The sequence below is a fragment of the Halyomorpha halys genome, unplaced genomic scaffold (genome assembly GCF_000696795.3).
Source record: "Halyomorpha halys isolate HHAL.00 unplaced genomic scaffold, Hhal_1.1 Scaffold96.1, whole genome shotgun sequence".
NCBI lineage: Eukaryota > Metazoa > Arthropoda > Insecta > Hemiptera > Pentatomidae > Halyomorpha > Halyomorpha halys.
Window position 1 is genome coordinate 855205 of NW_027112403.1, and position 21259 is coordinate 876463.

The 21259-nt window shown below is 32.4% G+C and overlaps 1 protein-coding gene across 3 annotated transcripts in view; it reads left to right on the forward strand.

Moving 5' to 3' along the window:
* The window catches only part of LOC106677379 (tetratricopeptide repeat protein 39B), a 126137-nt gene that overhangs the window by 71364 nt on the left and 33514 nt on the right, over positions 1-21259 (forward strand). For all 3 annotated transcript variants that reach the window (XM_067050288.1, XM_067050287.1, XM_067050286.1), the window contains 3 exons: positions 2082-2157; positions 8879-9011; positions 13035-13167. In XM_067050288.1, the coding sequence (XP_066906389.1) occupies positions 2082-2157; positions 8879-9011; positions 13035-13167 (342 nt within the window). The remainder of the gene's footprint in view (positions 1-2081; positions 2158-8878; positions 9012-13034; positions 13168-21259) is intronic.

Below are 21259 nucleotides of genomic sequence, written 5' to 3' on the forward strand. Positions count from 1 at the left end.
TAAGTATTGGCGAAAGCAAAATGTCAAAAAAAAGAGAAGAAGGAATAAGATCTAACACAGTTGAACTGCTGTAAAACACTAGCTTTATTGTCTTCGCTACATCTCTTATATACCCTCGATCAGCTGATCCCCTCAGTCAGCTGACATCGAAATAACAGCTGACTCAGACCGTAACTTTTATATGTATATATTGTAATAATTTTAAAAATATTAAAAATTAAAATAAAAAGAATCTTTATTCTTTTTATATTTTTTTTATAATTTAAAAGATAATTGGGTTCTAATTAAGAACTTTGATATCAATTAGATAATATAATTTTATTATATAAAAAGAAAGACTCTTAATCTCAGGGCGTGTTGTTACTAGACAATCAGAAACAGGCATTTACAATAATTACAATTAAAATCTATTTTACACATGTATCTAACTTTATGTATACAAAAACTAACCAAGCTCTACGATCTTCTTTCCTTGATTCCTGGTGTCTTCTTTTTTCTTTTGTTCTGGCGTCCTCTTCTTGCCAGACAGAATTTCATGAGGATCTCTTCATCTTGGCTCTATCCTTCCTCCTCTCTCCTCACACGAAGACTACTGATCCCTCCAAAAACCAAAACCTGCCTTGAGGTTACATGTAAACATCGATTGTCGCACAATAGTTTGGGATATGTCTAACATTGTTTTAAAGGGACTCTAAGGACTATATATATAGTCCTTAGAGTCCCTTTAAAACAATGTTAGACATATTTCAAGTTGGTTAGAGCAGTATTCCCATACAAACTTTAAACAAAATACGGATTGAGAGATAAATAACTTAGAATAAAAAAAAATACTTCAAATATTTAGAGAGGGGAGCATAGTTAATCATAATATATACAATATAATAATCATTCTGATTAGAAGAGGAAAAAGTAGTTAAAATAGAGGGATTAGAATGAGAGTATTGATGATTTATGGTTGAAGGAATTGAATTTCAGAGTGAGGCAGATTGGGTTAGGAATGACTTATAAATTACCTTTTCTTCTCAATTTTAACTTTTTGCATTTCAAAAGTAACTTTCCCCATTTCTAATAAAACCTTTTCCTTTTAAATTGTAACCCAACTGGACTCGAATTAATGTAAAAAAATAATATTTAATTTCTGTTATGATTTAAAAATATGTTAATTTATGTAATAACTTTTCAAATAATTTTGGTATGTTCATCTAACATTTTTTTTTGTTTATTGGATAATCTGTATTAAGTGCTAATTTCAACTATTTGTAAATATAAAATTAATAACAAAAAACAACTTTTTAGTTTATTGATTGTTAAATGTTAAACATATAATTATAATTTTTGGCGAAGGAAGGGTAAGGATTTTTTTAATTAGTGATTGTTCATTGTTTTATTGAAGTAGCTAATATCACATTGTTTTATTATATATCCATATATATCCAAACATATCCAATGTTTTGTTGGAGATTGAGCATTATGAATTAATTATTAGTTTGGGGAAATAGGAATCGGTCAAGGTTGTAGTTTGAAAGGGATACTGGCCTGTAGGCTACTTCACAGAAAGCCCTTGACAAAGCATATTCAGAGAAGCGTGACCTCACGAATTAAGAGAGGTTGAGGTTAATATCAACAGTGTAAGGGGGTGAGATCTGTACACTGACCGTACACCTGTAGTGTCAGGGGATGAGCCGTGAACACTGACAATGCGGTTTGAGAGGAAGGAGTTTCGAATGAAGGGGTGGGTTTCCAGTCCAAAGTATGTAGCAGGAAAACCTTATTTGGGAAGGTGAGACTCCAGACTAAGATCTTTGGAGAGTTAGAAAAGGAAGATGAGGATCTAGAACATTGGTAAATATAAAACCACTTTGTAAATACTCAAAAAACAGTTGCAATTACACACTACCAGAATGTTCTGGTACACAGAATTACAAATTACAGTTTATTTAAAAATAGAAAAAGTATGGATTATCGTTGATCTTGTAGTAATTCAAAATAACTTCTGACAATAATTGTTGTAATAAGTTATTTAGTTGTATTATTAAATGAAGTATAATAAGGATGCACCTAATACATTTTTTTTTTTTTAGGGTAGGAAAAAGTATGTACCATACCATGGGAAATGCTGTATTTTTATATATTGAAGCAGTTCTCACCTTTGATCAGGTAGGTAAAATTTCCAGTTTTATTACCGACGAATGGTTTATATTTTCCAAACATTGAATTATTCAAAAAAATTATTAATATCTTATTTAACATTGATGCTTAAGATTATTAATATTCAAAAATTATTTTTAAAAACCAATAAACAAAACCCTTTGGAACCTAAGTTGTAATATTACTGTTAATTATTTATATTTAAAGTTTTTTTTTGTTTTTTTTGAGTTGCCAAAGTTTGATTAAAAAAATTAAACAAAGAGTCCTATGTGCCAACCGCTATTATTATGGACTCAGTCCCTATTTTAGGAGCCATGCCTTGTCTAAGGACACCAAAATCTATCTGTATAAAACAATTATTTGACCAATTCTTCTGTATGGCTCAGAAACGTGGACTATCTCCAAGGCTGGTGAGCACAACTTAATGGACTTAGAGAGGAAGATTCTCCATAAAATATTTGGAGCTGTCAAGGTTGACCAGATATGGAGACGTCTAACAAACCAGAAGCTGAAAGTTTTATATAAGGAACTAGACGTCCAGTTTGTGAGGTTCAGTAAATTGAGGTGGGCAGGGCATGTTGCTCGGATGGTTGAGAGTGATCTGCCAAGGAAAATAGTGGCTGAAGTAATACATGGAGCAAGACGCAGAGGAAGACCACAAGGATGGAGTGATGGTGTAAGTGGTTATGTCAGGACTATGATGGGAGTGAGGAAATGGATGGCGGCTGCACAAGATCGTAATAATTGGTACATATGTATGAATAAATAATTTCAGTACACACACACTTGCACGCACAACTGAGGAATTCCAAGTACTCATAGATCGTATAGTCCAAGATGCCAGAGGGCGAAGACCTGTAATTATTGCCGGAGATTTTAAATGTTGGGTGACGGAGTGGGGTAGTCAGTCGACTAACTCACGGGAGGAAATACTAGGAGGAATACAAGGATCAGAGGCGAGAACTCCGGCGAGCTATCAAATTGAGTAAGCGACGATGCTGGAAGAGCTTTGTGATGAAGTGAATAAGGACCCATGAGGAAGACCCTACTGCACAGTGATGAAGAAACTGAAAACCAGCACAATGAACTCGCCCATTGGCCCGGTGACAGTGCAGAGGATCATTACTACTCTGTTTCCTGAACAAGAGGAATTAAGGCAGACAGAGTCGTTGCCCCCATTTGATGTCCCAGCGGTAACAATAGAAGAACTCAGTGATATCTGCCATAGCCTTCAGATGGGAAAGACCCCTGGCCTAGACGGTATTCTGAATGTAGCACTGAAAGAGGTAATGGAAACCAAATTAGATCTCTTTCTGGATGTCTTTACTTCCTGCTTGTGTGAGGGGTCCTTTCCCTCACCATGGAAAAGGCAACGCCTGGTTCTGATCCCAAAGAGCAAAGGAAGGCCATCAGAACCTTCGGCCTATTGACCGATTTGCCTGCTGGATACAGCTGGGAAGGCTTTGGAGAAGCTCATTGCAAGTAGGCTACAAGAGTTCACAGAAGGAGTGGCAGGCCTCTCCAGGAATCAATTTGGCTTCCGGAAAGCAAGATCCACAGTAGATGCTATCACATTGGTGGTGGAAAAGGCCAGGAAGGCTATAGAAGGGAAGAGATGGAGAAGAGGCGTAAAATGCTATTGTGCTATTGTCACGATGGATGTAAGGAATGCCTTTAACACAGCAAGATGGAGCTGCATCCTGGATGCCCTGCTGGTAATGAACATCCCTGAATACCTCAGGAGTATCATTCATGACTACTTCAAGGATAGGACCTTGGTATATTCGATAGAGGGCAGCTTGAGAAGGTTTAAGGTGACTGGCGGTGTACCCCAGGGTTCAGTGCTGGGACCTCTGTTGTGGAATGCCATGTACGACGGAGTCCTTAGGCTTAGTCTACCACAGGGTTCCGAAATAATGGGCTTTACTGATGATATCGTGGTGGTAGTCGAAGCGAAGTATAAAGAAGAGTTCATCCTAAAGGCCAACCATTGTGTCGCTTCGGTTCGAGATTGGCTAGAATCTGTAGGGCTGCAACTAGCAGACAGTAAGACAGAGGCCCTTCTCATCAGTAGCAGGAAAGTGAGGGAAACTATAACCTTGAGAGCGGGTAGGCAAGAGATCCAGTCCAAGCCTTCTTTGACTCACCTCGGGGTAATGATCGATGATAGACTCTGGTTCTGAGAGCATATTCAGCGGGTGAGTAAAATAAAGAGTAACCACTGCACTGTCACGTTAAATGCCCAACATAGGCGGACCCAGGAACAGCCGTAGGTTGTTGATATCCTGCATGGTCCCATCCATTCTGCTCTACGCAGCTGCAATATGGAAGGATGCATTGGGTGCTGAGGCCTACAGAAGACCGAGGGTGTTGGTGTATCATAGGTGTGCGCTAAGAGTGATCAGCGTGTTTCGTACAGTCTCATACAAAGCGGCTTGCATGGTGGCCAGGATGCCACCGATTGAGCTGATCGCCGATGAGAGGAGCCGCTCTTATAATAGTGTTGACTATATTCCCAGAGACGTATTAAGAAAGGAGCTTCTAAGAAAATGGCAAAATCGCTGGAATATGGCATTCAGTAGAAGGTGGACGCACAGGCTGGTGCCCAACATCGAGGCTTGGGTGAATAGGAACCACGGGGAGGTAGACTAACAATAGTCTACCTCCCCGTGGTTCCTATTCACTGATATAAATTGGTGATATAAATCACCCAGTTGATCACAGGGCATGGTTGCTTCCGAGCCTACCAGTATAGGTTTAAGCTCGATGATACTGGAGAATGTCCATTGTGCCCAGGAATGGAAGAGAGTGCAGAACACGTTTTCTTCTTCTGTCACTGCTTTCATGAAGAATGAAGAGAGCTCTGATGCGTTTGCAGCTCAGACCCGACAGCAGATAATATCATCAATATTGTGCTGCTTAACCAAGATTATTGGATGGCAGGCCAACGATTTGCTGCACAGGTGATGCAGAAGTTAAGAAATGAGGAGAAAGATAGGCGAACCAGGAGATAGCCTAAAACAATGAGGCGGCACTCAGCCACTCACCTCCATGATGTAATGCCTAACGGCGGTCCCGTGGAGAGTGAGAAACAGGTGTAGGGCGGTGGTTTTAGTAGGTACAAATCCCACACACGTATAGGTAAGGGTCTATCCGTATCTTTTGAAGATTTCCCCCGACCCTCGTAAAAAAAACAAAAAAAACAACACCTAGTGTCACAAAGCCAGTGATTGTGAACAGAAACCTCAATGCGCTTTATGTGCAGGAAATGGAGATGCTGACCATCCCAGCGGAAGTAGTAAGTGTCCAGCTTTCCGTTCAGCATTGAAAACAATGACACAAATCCAACAACATCGTAGATGAGGGTACTCCAGTTGAATTTGAACCATTGCGAAGCTGCTCAGGATCTCCTTTACCAAACGATATGAGAACAGCACATTTACGTCACTATTCTCTCCGAACAATACAAAAATCTGGATGGCAACCCGTGGGTATCTGATGTCAGTAGTAAAGCTGCTATTTGGGCCTGTAATTCCCAAGCTATTCAGGAAGTGAATACTGCATCGCACTTCGGCTTTGTATGGGCAAAGATCAACAACGTATACATCTTTAGCTGTTACGCCTATCCCAGTATCACAACTGAAGACTTTGCGAATTTGTTGGATCGTTGCCATAATCCAGCTATCATAGCTGGTGATTTCAACGCATGGGCAACGGAATGGGGAAGTAGAACAAATCAACATGTTGAAGTTCTCCTGGAAGCTTTCGCATAACTAAATGATGTGATCCTTATGAACACTGGAATAAACCCGACCCTCACAATAACAGAAAGATCATCTATCATTGATTTGACGTTTGTCAGTGACATGACGTCCAGACGCATGGATTAGATCGCTACTTGGAAGGTTTGTAGATTTTATACAAACAGTGATCACCAGGCTATATTGGCATACGCCTACAAGAAAGAAGAGTTGTTGATGGAGGACTAATGGCTGGAACACAAATGCTTTTGATGACCCTTCATTCAATTTAATACTAGAGGATAAGTGTGAATTGAAAGGGTCAGCCGAGGAAAAGGCGCATATACTGACCTATTTTATATCTGCGGCTTGTGATGTAGCTATGACCCGTTCAAAGCCTGACAAACATCATTCCTCATCAGTGTACTGGTGGCCGAATACTACTATTGATGATCTTCGCTAGTGTTGCAACTAAACAAGAAGACATTACCAGCGAGCGAGACGTCTGCCGAAGTTTTCTGTGCTTCAAGAAGAGTTCAAGAGAAATAGAAGGAGCCTCCGACTAGCCATTAAAGAAAGCAAACGATGGTGCTGGAGAGAACTCTGTGATGAAGTGGATGCAGATCCATGGGGTAGACCTTACAAAATAGCACTTAAGAAACTATGTAGAGGCATAATGGAGCTCCCCCCGAGATCAAATGTCGTTGACAGTATTGTCAGAACACTATTCTCTGAACAGGCAAATACTATTGAATATATAGACAATACATATACAACGGATTTTCCACAAATCATGCAGGAAGTGATAGAGGACATCACCTCGGACCTACAACATGGTAGTTTTACAGTTTATAGGATACTATGGGTAAGGCATTAGAGAAAATCCTTTCCCTCAGGCTACAAGAGTTCATGGAGGGAGTTAATGGCCTGTCGCGGGCTCGATACGGATTTCGTAATGAGCGATCCACGATAGATGCTGTTGGATTGGTAGTCGAGATGGCCCGCACAGCTATTGCTGGAGCATGGTGGAGGAGAGGTGCTAAGTGTTATGCATCAATCATTGTGCTTTTAACACTGCAAGATGGACCTGTATAATAGATTCCCTACAGATTATGGCGGTGCCAGCCTATCATGAGAGTTCTCAGAGACTACTTCAAAGATAGAGCTAAAGTAGCATCCTTTTTGTCATGCCTTATGCCAATCGTTGGATGTCCCAGAGAAAGTAGCTGAACACTCCTTGCTACTGTTGTCCCCTACATCATGTTATATGCAGCCCTGATTTGGAAAGAAGTGATGGTTACCAAATCATACAGGAGACAGATGGTTTCAGTTTAGTTTGCAGTAGTTTTAGGTTCGCAGAGTTTCTTTAAGGATGGTTTTTGCTTTTCGAACTGTTTCCTACGAAGTGGTGTGCGTGATAGCCCAAATGCCGCCTGTGGAACTCTTTGTTGAAGGCAGAAGGCACTATGGACGACACTCTCATGTTTTCAGAGAAGAAGAGCAAAAAATTACCATTTACCAGTGGCAGCAGCGTTGGGAGGATGCAAATTCTGGGAGATGGACTTACAGGTTAATACCCGATGTGGGCTTGTGGTATGGCTGCCAGCATGGTGAGGTGGATTTTTACGTAGCACAATTGTTGACTGGACATGGATGCTTTAGAGCCTACCAGTACCGATTCAAATTGGACAACACTACAGAATGCCCTGGATGTCAGACTGGCAAGGAAACAGCAGAGCATGTGTTTTTCACATGCATTCACTTTGCGGCTGAAAGAAGTGAATTGGGGAGAGTGTGTGGAGGACGCATCATACCAGAAATTGTGGTAAGCCATATGCTGCGCTCAGACCAGCATTGGAACGCAGTGAAGAGATTCACCACAGTCGTCCTGGAGGTTGAGAGAGGGAGAGAGGGCTAGAAGATGTGACTAGCATGGAAACGTGAAAACCATACGAAGAAACGAGGCGGCACTCTGCCATTTCCCTCCATGAAGTAATGCCCAGCAGCGGTCCCATGGAGAGGAAGGAGAGGAATGAAGAGGTGTAGGGCAGTGGTTTTAGTGGCTGAAAATCCCACACACGGATAGGTACAGGCCTATCCATGTCTTTTGAAGATTTCCACCGACCCTCGTAAAAAAGCACACACAGAATTTAGCTGGCCTTAGGTTGGGGCCAGGGATCCTAAAAAGATGTATTTCTGTTGAAAACTTTTTCAGGATTATAGTACTTCCTCATACTATATATTTCATCAATAGGTAAGTGAAATGAAATAATCTATTTAGAGGTTTATTAAAAAGCTTAAAACAAAAATCAGTGAATATACTCCAAACTAAATTGTTAAAACAATTAATTTTATCTGGTATAGATAAAGTGAAAATTAAAGTCCATTACTGAAAATTCTCTGGTCACTTCATGTTTGTGTGGATTGTGAGAAGTTGTTGGAAAAATAGGGTTTTCAATGAGCATTGTGGATGTTTCTAGAGGATAGAGGAACAGGCAAGAAAGAAATGCTCTCAAATGCCTTAGTTCCATGGGATGGTGTAAAGGTCAAAAAGACTGGATTGAAGAATATTGTTAATTTAGAAATAGAAATTAATAATTTAGTCAAGGAACAAACAAAGGAAATATTGTCTACCAATGGATGGGAAAAGGCACATTAACACAGTGTGTATCCTATATTTATCAAGATAGAATACTTAAAATATCAAAAAAAGTTATCAAATACAGACTTTTCAAAGCAGTTCATGGTTCGCTTCATTGAGTGCATTTGAGACAGCACTGTATACTCATTCATCTGTAGATACAATGAACTAAAATGAGGAAGGATACAACAAGCTATAGTAGGCTGAAATAGGTGGTAGGGCCGATAAAATAATTTAAGAGTACATATTCCACTTTTCTCATATTAAGGCTTTATTATTAATATTGTTGAAATATAATTGGCTATTTATTATCTTTATTGAAATTTAACTTCTCATTATTTTGTTATAGAGCATCATAACAAAAGCCTCTGAAGCTTTGAAATCCTGCATTGATTTATGTAACAAATACCGCAGAAAATCAACTCTTTCTGAGTCTCTTGGTCGGATGGTTAAAAAATCAAATTCTAACACCATTACACCAGGTTTGTTAGCACTTAAACTTAGAATAATGATTTGCAATTGCACTAAAAGTTTGAGCATGTCACCCCTCCCTCTTCCCTGAAATAGTTATTCACCATTTTCATAGTCATCACTGTGATTTTCCTTCCTTTCTGTTAGATTTTTTTTTTTTAAGCTAAGGTTTTTACCAAAACTTGTAGTATATTTTCAAATTAATCTTAATCTTTTTGTTCCCATGTAACTATTTTGACATCCCTGATTTCAAATGTTGAAGGCATGAAATAAAATGTCCATATTATGAAATTGACTTAATATATATACTCACATATATATGTGTGTCTTTTTGATTTGATATGTATATAAAAATCATATAATAATATCAAATCCTGTTTGTGTATATTTTTGTGAATATTGCTATTGATTGCTGAATGGAGCATATGCAGGACACTCAAACATGAAATTTTTGTAGATGTGCACAGATTTTTTTTTATAACTATGAATCTATAAATTTGAAATTTATATAAATTTTGCTTATTACTTTACATGCACTTTAATTTAACAAAAATTTTTGGCTTGGGGACATTAACTTCTTGTTAATGATTACCCATATCTTTAAAAAAAATAATAATAATAAAGTATAGCTTAGCACAGTTATGTCTTGATTTTTGTTTGAAACTATATATTATGGTATTAAATTGAAATGTTTTGATGACGATTAATGCCTTTTTTTAACTTGAATTGATATATTGCTGATTACTCACTGATCTTATTGTTAGTTCTGACTGCATTTTTTTCCAATTAGCTACTCTTCTTAGTATTTATTCTCACTTGTATATAGGGATATAATGTACTTCAAGGTTGCTTTAATATGATTTAATAATTTTTTTTCCTCATTTTTATCTTATTATGTGGTCATCTGTTTTCTATTTTAAGCTGTTTTGATAGTCTTTAAGAATGAATTTTATGTGTATGTGATGGAAATCTATGAAATGAGAAAATAATTATGCTAAGGGGTTATTTTTAATAATTAATAACTCCCTTAAGTGTGACATCTTATATTACAAATTATCTATAATATAATCCCCTTTAAAATAAAAATTTAAAAAAATTGAAAATGATCAGTTATTTTTTATTAATTGGATTGAAATTCACATTCTTCCTTTTTTATTGTTTTATATAAAATGTATGTATCATAATATCAACATTTCAGAATTTTACCCCATCCTCAGGATCATACTATAATATACTTTAATACTTATGTTTAATTATTTGCGTTTATACAAATCATAATTGTAGAGATATTTTATAATCACAAATGAATAACAATATTTTATTTTATGAAAATAAGTTAAAAGGTGAAAAATAATTGAGTTTGAAATTACACTAATAATGTTTCTAAATTAGTGTAAATTTTAATTTATTTGAGTTCTTAAACATAATTAAAAATTATATAATATTTATCCTAAATATTTGTATTTATCATGATGACCAGGATCAGAATGACCATGACAAACGACAGTACTTTTTTTCCTAAAATATCCTGTTTAATTTTAACGCTTTCCCAAACATTTGTATAGAAATGTAAACTGATTTGTACATTGTTCAATTATTGAGCAATATGATGAAAATTGAAAACTCTAGCTACACTTTAGCTACAAGGCCAAGTTGGTTATTCACATCCTACTAGACATTAGGGCTTGCCAAATGCTCTAGATTGACTGAACCAAGAGGATTCTACATAGCTGAGAAGTTGAAATATAGTTCTGACCTCAAAACTTCAAAAACAACAAAAAAGGATAAGATAATGAAGATCATAATTTTTAAGTATACAGTTATAACTATTTTTGTATTTTTTGAACAAAAAAGCCTGTGAAATCTTGAAAGTTGGGAAGATCGTGCTTAAATAGGACAGGATTAAGACAAATGAAAACTTTCGCTTAGGTGAAGTTTCATACCACAATTTGAAAATTTCCCAGCACTAAAATCATAAATGGGATGCCACATCTCTGGGGATTGGGTTCAGTTCTTGATTAAGGTATATTGTTCCTCAACCATCAGTTATACAAGGTGATATAATCACTATCCATACTCAATTATTAGATTTTTTGTCTACCCAATGTAGGCTCAGTTAGTCACTTTATTGAGGCTGGGTGTGCCCCAGGGTCTTCTTACCCTAGTGCCCTCGGACTATGCCTGATATAATAATAAATAAATTTTATGACAGTCAGACTCATAGCCAGGTTCTAAAGTTAAGAAAAACAGTCCCTTATCCATATGCATAAAAAATCGTATCAAATTTAAATTGTTGTTCTTTTGTCAAACAGTCATTTTATATCAGTAATGGCATTCTGTTTGAGTTAATTTTACTCTATTCTAATCCATACTATTTAATACAATATTCAAATTATGCATAAAATTTATAATTATACTGTCACGTTATTTATCACAACATATATATCCATGGGTAATAGTTAATTGTATAAATATAATACCCTACAGGTAGTATAGCCATAAAAATTTTAAGGTTAATCAGGTAAAGCCAAAACAATTGGGTAACTTTTAACTTTTACAACTTGGGATTGTAAGTTGTAAACTAAGCTTCAGTATACTTGATACCTGATTTATGCATTCATATGGTCTGCTCTCCACCATCATTTACAACCTGCTCGAATTCATATTTATATTACAGTCTTATTTTATTAAGGAAAATTTTTATTTTTTATTTATTAATTAACAAACTGAGAAATTTTCTCTGTTAAAGTATTTTTGAATATGCTGACAACTCTACTTTCACTATCGCTTGACCATCCTATCACAGGAGTAAGTGATTTAAAGCAGCTATTTCCATTGCTAGTACCACCAGCCTTGCTAAAGCTCTGTTATAAATCCCTGTTAGTTTAATATTTTCCCTATATTACTCACACAGTATTTCAAAAACAAATTTTAAAAATTGTTTAAATAAATGGTTTATGCTACTAATTTATAATTTTATTAAATAATGTTAAACATTATTTTTAATCAAACTTTTATTACTTTTTCTTATATTATGACTCATTATTAGCGTTATTTATGAAATTCCTTAGAATTTCAAATATTTTTTTCTTTTCAATGATATATTTGTTTTATTTAGGTAGTTTTCTTGAACAGAATGAAGGTTTCGAATATGTAACTGCATCATTTCATTTTCCTACTTCTAGGTTTCTTTGCTTTTTAAATGGAGTGTATGAAATTTTAGTCATAATAAAACAAATTAATTTTTTTTTTTATACTGGATGTTCAAAAGTGTATGTGCAATTTAAAAGTAAAATCTATTTAAAACCAAAGATTAACCAGAAATAATTTATTTATTAACAATGTGAACATGATGGAAAATCATTTACCAAAAAATTATTGTATAAATGACATACATAAAGAACTGAGAATTATTTTTTCTTCAAATGATCTAGAGCTAGGTAGGAATGGGCGCATTTATAACACAGCTCAGTTGGTGTATTTTCATTAGCAAACGGACATTTTACTGGTCAATAGTGTGCTTTCCATATCAGGAAATTACATTTGTTATGGAAATTGTAATTTCCATTTAATGAATGAAAAAAATGGTTCTATTGCTAATAAAATTCTACAAACCAAGAGTTTTTTTGCTAGCAACCTGCATTCATTCCTAGTGCCCGTGTGTCTATTAATCATTTGAAGACAAAGTAATACTTACTCCCTTTTGTACACAATTTAAACAGTATTATTTTTGGTAAATGATTTTCTATTATGCCCACATTATTAATAAATCAATTATTTTCCTTGGAGATTTTTAATAAATTTTAATTTTAAATACCGCATACCTTTTCTGAACATTCTGTATACTACTTAGTCTAGACTTAGTTACATATATGATTTGAATGGGGGAATTCATTTGTGTATTTAAACAAGAAATTCATAATTGTGTAATATTTTGATTATTTATTTTCAGTACTTAGTTTATATCATCTTTCTAAGAGAACTTTTTGTTAATTTAATAGTGATATAAATCAATTTTGTTGATTTATTAATAGAGGAACTGCATGCAGAACTATGCTATGCTGAGGCTCTTTTGCTGAAATCTTTGTTAACATTTATAGAAGATGAAACACTTGTCAGCTTCATCAAGGCAGGGCTGAAAATACGAACTTGCTACAATTCTTATAAGTATATTAATTTTTTACAATTAATTAATTAATTGTTTAGTTGCTCTCCTCTGAATAGTAAGAACGATACTAAATTTAAAGTGGGAAACAGTTTTTGTTGTACTTAATAGTATGACTACAATTTCTTCTGCTGAGATGAGACTTTATGTTGGATTCCCTATGAATGAAACTTGGCACTCACACTTTTAGCTACAAAGAGCTTTTATCAGTTTCAACCTATCTCTTGTAGATTTGTTTTTATTATTTAGTTTAATAATCTCTTGACTTCCCATTACTCAGTCTTAGCTAGCTATCTATCCCTCCTGCAATTGTTAGTTATTACAATCCTTTGAATGAATTAATTTAAGGGTGAGCTAAAAGAAAACTTTTTTATGTTTTAAAATAGGTGCTTTTCTTATTCAGTTGTCTCATTTTCTCTTGTTTCTTTATAATTAGTAATAATGCAGTTGTGATTAGAAGCTGAAGTCCATAATTTTTACCTGGTTTTGAATACCGTTTAAAATTCCTTAGCTAATACCTATTTTTCAGAATAATTTTTATTTAAATAAATTAAATATTAAAAAAATCTGGACTAGCTAGGGATTCTGGAAAACTCTAGAAATTTAAAGAAAAAACAGGTAAAGTCATGGAATTTTATAAGCTAAGAGAGGTGTGCACTGTCATGAATCAGAATCATAATTTATCACAATAAATTTATAAATTGTGATGTATGGGTGAAAATAGTTTTATGTGTACTTTTCTTGTCTTCGGTCTTTGATATTAATTTTTGAGGAAATGGGTCATTTCTCAGCAATAAAAATAATAATGGTGTGTTACGACTTGAAAACTTAATATTTGTAAATTCTCTTAAAGAGAATTGTATCTTTTTAGTTGTCAGCACCACAAATATATTAAAAATTGAAAAACGTTTTTTCTTTTTTTTATGGAAATAAATAAATAAAATTAATCAACTTTGAAACTTGTAGTTTGTTCTAAAGATGTGCAACTTAATTGAAAATGACAATTTAGACTTTAATTGTGCATTATAGAACAGGGAACAAAATTTAAAGACGAGTCTCCCATAATCCTCATGAGTGTTATCTAACCCTGTTATGATACTGTCGGGTTCAAGCACATACTTGACTAACACAAAACAAATTTGTTGTGTCTAGTTTTACCTTCTACCTTATTTTATCCAGTTAGATATATGACTTCAGAATGGAAGGTTGTTGACCCAAAATCATGGTAAGTTTTTTTTTTCTGTCTCACAACTGTTACCATTTTTCATTTACTTAAAAAATAAGTAATTCAGATTTTACTGCTTGAAGTTTCGTGTTTAAACTTTTCATGTATGAAATAATATAATTTAAGGTGCAGGTAAATTTGTTAAATTAAAAGGTAAAGTCATTTCACCAACATCGATTTATAAACAAAATGTTCTATGTTTTGGCTTACACACCATTCTCAGGAACAAACTTAGTAGTTTGGGTTAATGAGTCTGTACTGGAGTTTTATGTAAACTTTTCTTTCTACGAATATATTTTTTCTTGTGTAATAAAAGCAGTACATGTTCTTTATAAAATTCTTCAAAATTTAAGACTGCTTCAGAAGAATTATATATATATATATATATAATACCCAATTATACCTGTTTTGATGACCTTGATTTTTTCCAAAAATGACCTGAAAACATGAAAGTAAAAGATTTTCATAGACTATGGATTGATCTCTCACTGGTTTCTACATATACACCAGGTTTATTTCAAAACTGAGTTCTTGATTTTTTCAGGTTTTCTCCACAGAATTGTTACTAACATTTTCATTACCATACACTTATTTTAAATAACATAACATTGTCTCTTTTTTTCTCCTTTTGTCTAGAATAAATGTTATTTATTGTTTTGTTTTTTTTTTCGAATTCTAGATCACATAATCATAATAGTAGCATTATCCCTGTACACTCATTGATTTACTCCTACTTATTGCTAGAAAAGATATTTATCTAAATTTTTACAATTAAGGAAATATTTTCTATAAATGCGAGGATGATTGGCTATAAGTCAATTTGAAGGAGATGGTAAGGGCTATGCTTAAGAAGGAAGAAAAAATATTAATAATTATTAATTTATCTTCTGCCAACATTTCAAACTATGTTGTAGGTCTTCTTCAGGGCTCCAATAAAAAGGTACAAAGAAGGTAGAGTGAATGTAAGGGTAAAAGAGTGATATAAAAAATATAACTCCAAAATGTAAAGGTGGTGGTATAAAACAATCACAGAAATTTAAATTAAAAAGTAAGGAGGATAAACATAAATTCCAAAAAAAAATTAACTCAACTATTAAAGTGAACAGATACATCAAAATATATATAATTGGAAAGATTTAGAATGTAATCGTGGAAATTATTAAATGAGGAAACATAATAACTTTTATAGAATAGTAAGCATAACAGGTAAATTATTATTACAATTATATAAAAATACATTGTAGTAGGAAGAATGTGGCATGGGTAAAAGGTAGAAATGATTAGGTTTTGGAAAAGGAATGATTAGAGTTTATAAAACAGGATTTTGCAATATAAAAAGAATAATAAAGATAAATCATAATATAAACTAATAAGAAAATAACATACAAATAATAATATAAGGGGGAGTAATAAAAAGTAAAGAAAATGAAAAATATTTTTCTGGACATCAATTTGTCGTTACCTTTAAGATTATACTTTAATTTAGCATTGTTTTAATTAACACAGTTTGTTACTATTATTAATGTAGATAAACTGTTGTTATTACTACCATACAGATAATATTTTATTATTATGATCCACTTTTGTCTATGTTTTTTTTTCCACCATTATATTTAACTTTATTTATATTCTTTATCTTTACTCTGTTACCATCCTCATAATATTTAAATTCAATTTTTATCTGTCAATATTATCAAGCTAATTTCATGTTATTTTACATATTCTTTTATATATATTTCTAGATTTACTTTCATTTTATTTCATCATATTTATTTTACTCTATTTTGGATTCTAGATTTATTTATAAGAAATATTTATACTATACTCCATTTTTAGATTTCCCCTTCCTCTCCTCTCCATTTTTGAAATTACTCCATCTATCAATTCTTTAACTGCCATTTGAAGGGTGTCTGTTCACACTCCCACCCAACAAGAGGATAGGTATTTTTTATTTTGTTTACCTTTTATTATTTTCCATTATATTACTTTCTAATTAGTTTATATTATAATTTATCTTTATTATTCTTTTTATATTGCAAAATTCTGTTTTATAAAATCTTTTTTTTTTCCTGTGTGGGTGGCATTGGTTTATTCAATACAGCCATGTATTAATTAATTATAAATCTTTGGTGGACAGTCTGTCCAATCCCTTTGTTACTGCTATTATTTATAAAGTTAACTATATTATTAACTAAAGTTAATCTGTTTTACTAATATACTGTTGTTTTACTGTATTTGTTATACATTTCAAATATTTATTAATGTAACTTATAGTTTCATAGTCTGTTACTTTTAATTTACTATCATAAATATTTAAATCTTTGAGCAATATTTCTCATTTTTTTTGTATGCCTGATATTCAAGTATAATATTTTAAGGGTCTCGTTGCCACCATAATTTTTGCCTTGAAAAGTTTCAGTTAAGTCTGTTGTGTGTAGCTTATTTATTAATATTGTGTGTAGCTAGTTATTGCTAATTTCATGATTCATCCTAAGTCTAATATATGTTTTTATGATGTCTCTGCATATGTTTGCTCATGGGAACCATAGTTTTCAAAGGATATGATGAAATATAATTTTATTGTGGTCGGTACGGTTCTCTTGATATTGTTTTTGCCAGCTTTCTATCTGATCTTATTTAATCATTATATAATAATTCGTGTAAGGCATCTTAGTGTCTACCAGTTGACTAGTTGTTATGGCTAATTTAAGGATTTTATCTACACCCTCGTTATCTGGGATCCCTGTGTGACCCTTTATCCATTTAAATATTATTTTTTTATTGCTAGATAATGATTTTTTATTATTTTCATTTGGATATTACTGATATTTTTGTTTATGTTATTATTTAGTGATTACAATGCACTTCTACAATCTGTCAAAACTATAAAATTATATTCTGTGGATTGTTTAATATATTTAAGGGCTTCTAAGGTGGCATATAATTCGGTAGTATGAGATGAACAGCCAGTGGGTAATTTATACTGAGAGGAATGATTGTACTTAATAAATGTATAAACAAGCTGTGGCCATTTGCCAACAAGCAAGGCCTTTATAGTAAGGGCTATCAATGAATGAGGCAATGTATTTTTACGGACTTCTATTTATGTATTAAATTTTTGCTATAGCATTTCGTAATGTAAATTATATTGAGGAAGTCTTTTAGTTGAATATGCATTACTTAATGATTGATGTTATTTTATAAAAATGTTATAAACTAATGGAGTATATTTCTTTTCCTACCAAAATGGCTTACTTTAGATGAATGTACTAATATTTACTACTTTATTGTAACATTTCTGATTGTTGTTAGCATATATTTTAAAAAAGATTCTGTCAGTTAGTGATGTCTTCTCAGTTTTAGAGGTGGTTCGCTTGCTACATTTAATAAGACATATGTAGGGGTGGAATTAAGAGCACCTAAAAAAAGTCTTAATCTCCTATTATGAATTACATCTAATTTAAGCAAATGTGTGTTTGGTGCCTCACTCTATATTGTGGCTCTGTAAACAAATATCGATCTTACATATCGTACTCCTATAAAATAACAAAGATATATTAGGATCTGCTTTCCATTTACTCTCATTGCTAATCATTAGTATAAAATGCTTAATTTTTTCTCAGACCATTTCGTGATTTCCTGAATGTGCTTATTCCAATTTAGTTTTCTGCTAAAATAAAAGCCTAAAAAAAATCTCATGTTATGAACGTTTGGGAAGTAAAACTCTTCTAATTGAACTCAGTCATCAAGTGGAAATGCATGTTCTCTACTGAAGGGGCATATTACAGATTTGGAAACAGAAATTATCATTCCTATATCTAACTCACTTCTTCTTAAACCTCCTACTGTTTCGTCCACTAACTTGACACACTTATTAATATCTCTGTGGGATCTATATATAGATATATCATAAGGTAATATAGAGAATTCTTAGGTATGTATTTTCTTATGTCTGTCGAAAAAATTGTTAAAAGTAAACTACTCAGAATCCCCCCTCGAGGTAAGCCTATCTGAGCCACCTTTCTGATAACTATTGAATTTTATATTTTTAATATTAATTTTCTATCACTGATTAAATTGATAATAGTATCAATAAATTTGCTGAAGAAACCCATGTCTTTCATTTTATAATCGAGTATATGTAACGGAATAGTGTTGGTTGGTATGCCTTTGCAATGTCTAAAAATAAAGTGACTGTCTTTTGTCCTGATGTTAATGCTGTATGTATTTTTGTATTTAACTCTAGAAGGCAATCTATTGTTGATTTACCCTTCCAAAATCAAACTGGTAATTAGGTAATTTATTTAGTTTCTAATCACCAATCCATTTGATGCTTTATGCTTAACTCTTATCATTCTTATTTCTACGTTTTAGCAATACTACATTCTTCCTTCTACATTACATTTTTATGTAATCTGTAATAATAATTTACCTGCTATGCTTACAATTTTATAACAGTTACATCTCCTCATTTAATTAAATTAATAGATCTTTTTAATTATTTATATTTTGATTTATTCTCCATATCATTTTATTTAATTTTTTTTATTGTTTATTTAATCTTGTTTGTAAAGAGGAAAATTATTTAGCTTGTCTGACTTAAAAAGAATTATAGAAGAAAGAACCTTTATACCATATACATGTGTAAAAAAATTTTATTACTACATTCTTAGTTTTTTTTTTACTTTTGTTAAGATATTATTGTTATTAATATTGATAAAAAAACATTTGGAATAGATTAAATATATTAACATTAATGAAACTGTAGAAGACTGGAACTTAGCCCAACCTGGCTAAACGCTGTAAACTAAAAAAACTTTAGACTTTACTGAGTTTCTTTCGTATTTTGGTAAATTAAAACTAAATATACATGTTACCATCCGTTCATAACCAATGTGAGAATGCCAGGTTTCATGTTGTAGACACCTTTTTATGGTTGACCATCCTGGTAATAGAGCCATGCCATTTAGATCTCGTTACAGTTGGATCCCAGCCTTATCATATTAGATTCTATGAATCAGTTAGATTCTACTCTTTCTCTCACTAGTACTTTAATTATGACAATTTTCATTGGAGATATTGATATTAATGAAAATTAAGCCTTACTAATTAAGATATTACAATATGAATTAATGTATTTGAAACTCTTATATCTTAAACCAATATAAGTAAAAGTCTCAGTTGTATTTAAAACATTGTATATTAATGCTAGGTTTATTAATGAAAATAATTGCTTTCCAATATAATTGATTCACTACATATTCCAAGGTTTTCATTTTTATTTATTTATTTTTGATATATTTAAAGTCAGCATCAATGGTTTTAGAGTTATGTAATCTCATAGACATTTGTTGATATTAATCCGAAATATTGACAGTTTTTCTATATTTACTCATATTGGACAATCTCTTGTCAAACTATTGATACAGGGCTCTTATGTCAGAGCACTGTTTAAGAGGCCTGTTCTTAAGATGGGTTCCAGCCTGCTATTTATTTATTTATATATTCTGGTTATATTATGTGGCATTTAAGGAGAGGAACTATTTGTGGACTTGATCAATGACCACCACAATGTCCTACAGCAATGTTTTATCAAATGACCATAATAAAATCTGATTTTATAACATCTAAAATAATTTAATAAATTAAGAAAATGAATTTTATCAAATTTGACCATAATTGCTTATAAATAAGCATCATCTACCTACCTGAACGTAACCTTCATTTGAGTTGGTAAGTTTCTGCATAATGGCCTGGAATTAAGATACAACTTACCTCTTGAAATCATTTCATGCATTAGAAAAACATCTATTCAAGCCGCAGTTATGAACCTATCTGATAGTTTATATGTTGCAGGTCAACAGCTGCACAAGAGTCCCTGTTTAATAGTTTTAACTGACCCACAATTAGTTATAATATTCATAAATTATTAGTAATTATCAGTAAATAAATAATTAAACACTGGTGATTTGTGTGTATTACTAAAAATTAAACCTTTTGCAGCTAACAAGTTTTGCTTGAACAGGCACGATATATATATTTATATGTTTAATCTATACTCATTATTTATATTATTTGTTCTAGTAAAATTTTGGGTATGTATTTATAATTTTATGTAATTATGTTCTCGTTGTTATAATTACTTTATTATTCTTAATCCTATTATTATGGTCATAAGCATCTTTCCATTTTTCATCTATTTCATCTAAATATTACTAGGATGTCAAAATTCAGGTAGCTAATCCCGTAACATTTTATTGGATATAGTAGTAAATGTTATGTATGTATTTTTTTAAGCTGAGAGAAAAGATGTTTCTAATCATATTCCATAGAGACAAAAAGTCTTGTGAGGATCCAATAGAAGTTAATGAAATAAACTTTTCACTGTTTCTTTTCTATGAAGCTTAAATGATCAACAGCTAATACAAAATTATTTGAATTTCCAAGTTATTGATTAGTTTATTTTGCTTTTACTTACTAGAAAAGTGTCATTATTATGAGAATTGGTCTGCATTTTTGCTTATGACCTTCCACTTATAATATGGATAATGGTTGTATATTAGTAATCCTGTAACAAAATAACATATATATATATATATAATACCCAATTATACCTGTTTTGATGACCTTGATTTTTTCCAAAAATGACCTGAAAACATGAAAGTAAAAGATTTTCATAGACTATGGATTGATCTCTCACTGGTTTCTACATATACACCAGGTTTATTTCAAAACTGAGTTCTTGATTTTTTCAGGTTTTCTCCACAGAATTGTTACTAACATTTTCATTACCATACACTTATTTTAAATAACATAACATTGTCTCTTTTTTTCTCCTTTTGTCTAGAATAAATGTTATTTATTGTTTT